The 5916-nt window shown below is 37.8% G+C and overlaps 1 protein-coding gene across 1 annotated transcript; it reads left to right on the forward strand.

Moving 5' to 3' along the window:
- Window positions 1-2921: 2921 nt before the first annotated feature.
- On the forward strand, window positions 2922-3878 carry LOC308693050 (olfactory receptor 2AT4-like; the record flags this gene model as incomplete). The annotated part of the gene is made up of 1 exon (XM_081369752.1): window positions 2922-3878. One exon carries the CDS (start codon window positions 2922-2924, stop codon window positions 3876-3878), a length of 957 nt encoding a protein of 318 aa, XP_081225878.1.
- Between the last annotated feature and the right edge of the window lie 2038 nt (window positions 3879-5916).

Genomic DNA, 5916 nt, shown 5'->3' on the forward strand with positions numbered 1-5916 from the left:
AAGCCTACAGCGCTTGGGGGGAGGGCGGCGCCACTCCAACCGATGCTTTCAGCTGCCCGGGAAAGCATGGCCATCAGCTCTAGATCTGACTCCACTAACACTGACACTCCCGAGGGAGGCAATGCAGTCGAATCCTCATTTCCAGAGGAATCAAGCCCGCCTTGTGATGCTGTGAGTGACATGACACCATCTGCTGGAGCCCCGAATGAAAACACTGGGTCCCCGAGAGGAACCAGGCACACACGGAAGCCCCACGGTTTGCGATGTGGAGGGGGGCGTGGCCCGAGGAAAGCTCGTCGGAATTATGCAACACCATAACCCTCAGATCACCCTGGCCACCAGCCAAAGTATCCCCTCTCGAGGAAGAGATAGATTGGGGTGGGGCAGAGGGGACTCTCACAAGGAGATCATTGAGTCTCGATCTATAAACATTGTGATGGTCATGTTCCCGCAATGAAAACATGACTCATCCACAAGCGCTGCCGAGTGTGATTAAGCCCAACACGCGAAACAGCGCACGTGACCGTTATGCAGATGAATCACGTGCCCATATCCAGTAAATACACGGGCAAGCCATCTTGAAAAAGACGTGCCCTGCATTGTGCAGCTCTTTTAGAGAGAGGAAAAAGCTCAGCAGAGTGCTGAAGCGCCCAGGGAGAAACACACACACTGTCGGCAGATCACTGCACAGATCAGCAGCAGGCAATGCGATCTCGCTGGAACGCGCCGTCACACCAACACACTGAAGAGCTGCTCGTCTCGTAGAGTGAAGATGATTGAAGGAGGAGGAGGAGTGAAGAGAACTCTTAGCTCCGAAGCGAAAACATATCTGCCAGCGTACTTCCTTATATACCCACGAGGTGGGGCGGACTTATGCTATGCAAATTCCGCAGATCCATGGCATTTTCTTGCCATTGGCTCGTTTTGTATACTCGAAGGTGAGAGGCTTTCTAAGCGAAACCCCATTCGTCGTCACTGACGTAACTCGTAGTGACCACGAAAGGGAACATTGTTTTGAATGTAAAGTTTCATTTTGCAGGAGAATTGAGGGGTTTTGCCCGTTTTGTGTGTGTGTGTTTTGATATGTGTGTAGAGTTATGAGAGTATGAGGCATGCTTTCAGAAAATGTGTGTAAACAATTGAGAAAAACTGTAATAGACACAAGTCCAGGAGAGAGGTGGTGTGGAGGGCGAAGTAAGTTGTCATTACTATACTTTTTTACGTAATTGGAAAATTAGTTTACTTTGTTTCAATATACTTTTTTCTGTACCTGCATGCTTTGGATTTTGTGTTCTCCATTTTTTTGATGTAGTGTCTAATGAATCTGTATGATCTGTAGTGTTTATAAAATTGACTCGCTGTGTGTATGATCTGAAAGCATTGTTTGATTTTGAGCAAAGATAAAATGGTTTTGAGGCAACTGTTTGATTTTGCCAGAAGAGTCAGAGGTTCTCTGAATGTGGTTTGAAAATGTATTATTTTATGTGTTTATGTGGTTATGTGTTTAAGGTTTTGAGAAAGTGGGTGATGGTTTCAATAAATGTGTTTTAGCAATTCAAAAAAACTGTAATCCAATGTTTTCACAAGAACAAAGGTAATCCACACTGAAACATACCAGAAACAGGAACAAAAAGGATCAAGAAATCCAAAATCCAGGAACAAGAATACAAACAGTTTCACAAACACAAGTGAAGACAACAACAATTGAAACACAAGAGGGGATAAATACACAGGGAAACAAGGGCTACATAACTAATCAGAGTAACTATAGAGACAAACAAGGGTAACTATAAAAACTAACAAGGGACAAAGCAAACAGAAATTGAACACAGGAAGAGAACACAGAAACAATACAAACAGAAAAGTCTTTAAACACATGACAAGAATCATGACAGTGCATCGCTGTGCAAAATGTGTTTTAAGTGAGAATGTGTTTAGAGTTTTGCACAAAAGAGTGCATGACATATGCAAATGGTGTACAGCTACCTGAACTTGTGTAATGTTTTGCCAAAAGAGTGGTTTAATTGACAAATATATTTAGACCACTGAGCATTTGATTCAGAGAATAGAGTTCTTTGGTGAGTTAAGAAAAAATTAAAAGCTTTAGCGTAAAGTTCTGCCAGGAAGACTCAAATGTTATGTCACTCATTACTTTCTGGTCTATCCAATCACTAATACTTGGAGTATAAAAGATCGTTACTTATACATGTTTGAGTTTGCAGATGATGATGCAAACATTCACCTCCATCCTCCCCACCACCACCAGGGTGGTCCCTGTCCATACCTCCCCAGGGTCGGCTGCGCTCCTGCCTTCATCTTCAGGCAAGATATGCAAAGTCCGCTACCCTCCAAATGTAAACTATGGACCAAAGAACTTTACCATCCAATATTTTTGTTTTCATTTTCTGGTCTTTTAATTAATAAATGTTATTGTGATATCATCTTGCCTTCTGAGTCTTTCTGGTAGAACTGTAATGTAACGTTTTAGAGGTTATTTGAAATACATGGCAATTTTGTCACTGTCCCTGGAGCAACTGCGTCATCTGTTTTTCAGGCCATAGACTTTTTACAATGTACATGTCAGATATATAAAAAAAACAGACCTGCATATCTCAGTGTAAGGAGCAGAATGCACTTCAACAGTAGCCTGTGAAAAAGACAGGTTTGTTTCTTTTCATTCTTTATTATAATTTGTTAAACTATCCAGCTATTGATATGATTAGTTTTAGTATATTCTATAGCAAGTACATTATAAAGTAAAAAAACTAGTTATATATATATATATATATATATATACATATATATATATATATATATATATATATATATATATATAGTACTAATATTAAATGATATGTTTTATACATACAGAAAGGAGACGCATAAAAAGACTTCTCTAAGGACTAATATTCATCTTGTCAATGGAAAACATCAGCTTTGTAAAGGATTTTGTCATAGTCGGCTTTCCTGGACTTCAGCCTCATTACTATGGCCTTGTATCAGCACTTCTGTTTTTTGTTTATGCATTTACTTTGGTGGGAAATGCTGTATTTTTTACATTGTTTGTAATGACTAAGAGCCTTCAGAAGCCTGTATATTATTTCATTATAAATCTTGTTGTGTGTGATGTATTATTCAGCACCACAACATTACCAAAGATAATTAGCAGGTATTGGTTCCAAGATGGGACCATTTCATTCTTGGGTTGCTTTGTTCAGATGTTCTTTGTACATTATTTAGGTAGTGTCTGTTCACTTGTTCTGGCAATAATTGCTATAGATCGATATGTAGCAATATGTTACCCACTTCAATATCATAGTATCATGACAAACAGAAATGTGCTCTTTCTTTTTTTTGGCTCTTGGATTTTAGGCTCCTTAGGCCCGTTGGCAATGGTTATTCGAGCTTACCCTCTCCCTTATTGTACAGAAAACACCATTATACACTGTTACTGTGATCATGTTTCCATCACAACACTGGCATGCACAGACAGAACACCATATAGTGTTCCAGCTCTCATCTATGCCTTTGCAATACTGTTGGGGCCCTTTGCTCTTATTATTTTTTCATACTGCTCCATCTTTGCAGCAGTTTTGCAAATTTCAGGTACTCGAGGAAGACTGAAAACTTTTTCCACCTGCAGTCCTCAGCTCATCATAATTGCTCTCTTTTTCCTACCCAGGTTATTTAATTATTTGTCTGGCAATATCGGTATAAAATTCAGCACTGATTTGCGATTAGTCATTATTATGATATATAGTCTGCTACCACCCATGATCAACCCCCTTATTTATTGTTTGAGAACAGAAGAGGTAAAAAAGGTATTTAGAAGTCATTTTCAAAAGAAACAAATTGGTTTTCCTTTACAGTTGCTCTGATGTGCTTTATTTAAATGGGTGGTTAAACTGTTGCCATTGTCTTTTGTCTTAAAGTCCTCAACTTTAGATAATATCTCCATTTTACAAAACATACAAATTCCAGTAGTTTTTGAACTGGACTGAATGCCAGGAACAGTAATGTAAGCCTTTTGAAGGTCTCCTGAAAATTGATTTTTAACTTTCAGCAATTAAGAAATTTGTGGTACCTTTGATTCCAACATTTACAGTACTTAAATTATATACATTCAGTATGTTTGTCATGAGACGGAACATAAAACCTAGTTCCTGTTAATATTGCAGAGGAAAATGACTTATGTTGTTGTATTACTTATACTTATTAATTAAAATTACTTATACTTATTGTATTTGTTGTTTATATTGTTATAGTTTGGGAACTTGTACATGCACACGAGAAACACTAGCTGGGCATACTGGAAAATGTGATGTAAAATGAACCAGAAAGAGTAATGAGAGAGACAAACATTTTCTTTATGTGCAAAGAAAATGTCAGACAGAAAATGTCAGACAGCAGGAACATAACAGCTCTTGCTTAACATTAAGTCTGTTTTGTTTATATAGTCCAATATCACTAATCACAATCCAAACAACATCCATCCATATTAGTTAAGCACTTGAAAATACAGCTTTATTTTCCTATAAATCATTAAAAAGCTCTAAAGTTTTTATTATAAAATATTAATTTATTATGATAAAAATCTGTGATGGTAATTTCTTAATTTTTGTCAGGAAAGCTTATGCACCTGTAACTGGTCCTAATCGAATGGCGTGTAATCGCCTTTAATGTCTGTTTCATTCATATTCGTAGCCAGAGGATGACCCTGACTTGAAAGTCCACAAATGAGATAAAACATATGAAGTTCAAGAAAATCCCTTATATGGACAAAGAGTGTTTTGACTGATGAAATATGAAGACAAAACATAAAACTGCAACAATTTTGGTTAATCTGTGTTTTTCTTGACATATCTGGTATTTTCATAAGAATAAAGTGCAATTATAAAGCAATGCTATTCGACATAGCCTTTATCACTGTATAGAATACTATAAAACTAGAATGTACATTTCCTGAAGAAAATGTGAGTGGTGCTTGCAGTCTCAAAACTCGGCCCTGGGCAGATGCTAACATATTGTGATCCCACGTTCTAGTATGATTTACCATGATTTACCATGTTTCTAGCATGATTTACCACAAATTACCACATTATAGCATGATTTACCATGATTTACTACGATTTACCACATTCTAGCATTATTTACCATGATTAATATGTTGCTAGAATGATGCTAGCATGATTAGCATGTTGCTAGCATAATGTTAGCATGATTAACATGTTGCTAGCATGATTAACATGTTGCTAGCATGATGCTACCTTGATTAGAATGTTGCTAACATGTTTTTAACAAAAGATGCTAGCATGATTAGCATGTTGCTAGCATAATGCCAGCATGATTTTCACATTTGCTAGCAAGATGCTAGCATGATGCAAGCACATTTTGACTTGTTTTTATCATTTTTAACCCTAAGCTAATTGCAATTAGTATGTAGCTATTCACAGCTAGCATGTATAGCATGGTGAAAGTGCTGTTTGCTAGCATGAGTCAAAAGAGCCAACCCCCATCTCTATACAATGTTCTGATGCAGAGATATAGGTCTTGTTAAACGGTTGCTAGGGTACTCTGTTTGGTTGCAATGGAGTGGCTTGGCAGGTGCCAATGATCAAATTCCAAAGGCTTCTTGTCAGTATGAATGATATAAACCAACTCTATGACGTTCAGATTTGAAGATATCCCTCTTTAGGTTTGGGTTGCTAGGGTGCTCTAAATGGTTGCTAGGGTGTGGCTAGACAGTTAGCAAGCTTAAACCAATAGACTGGAGCTGCGTCCAAAATTGCGTACTTTGTGTAGGTACTACATTCAAATTAGAATGTACTTCGCGACCATTAAAAAAGTATGTTCTATATAGAATGAATATACCAATTTCGAGCCAACGTCACAGTTCCGTCACGGCGTTAGCTGGTG

The sequence above is a fragment of the Scardinius erythrophthalmus genome (assembly GCF_964197995.2).
Source record: "Scardinius erythrophthalmus genome assembly, chromosome: 7".
Classification (NCBI taxonomy): domain Eukaryota; kingdom Metazoa; phylum Chordata; class Actinopteri; order Cypriniformes; family Leuciscidae; genus Scardinius; species Scardinius erythrophthalmus.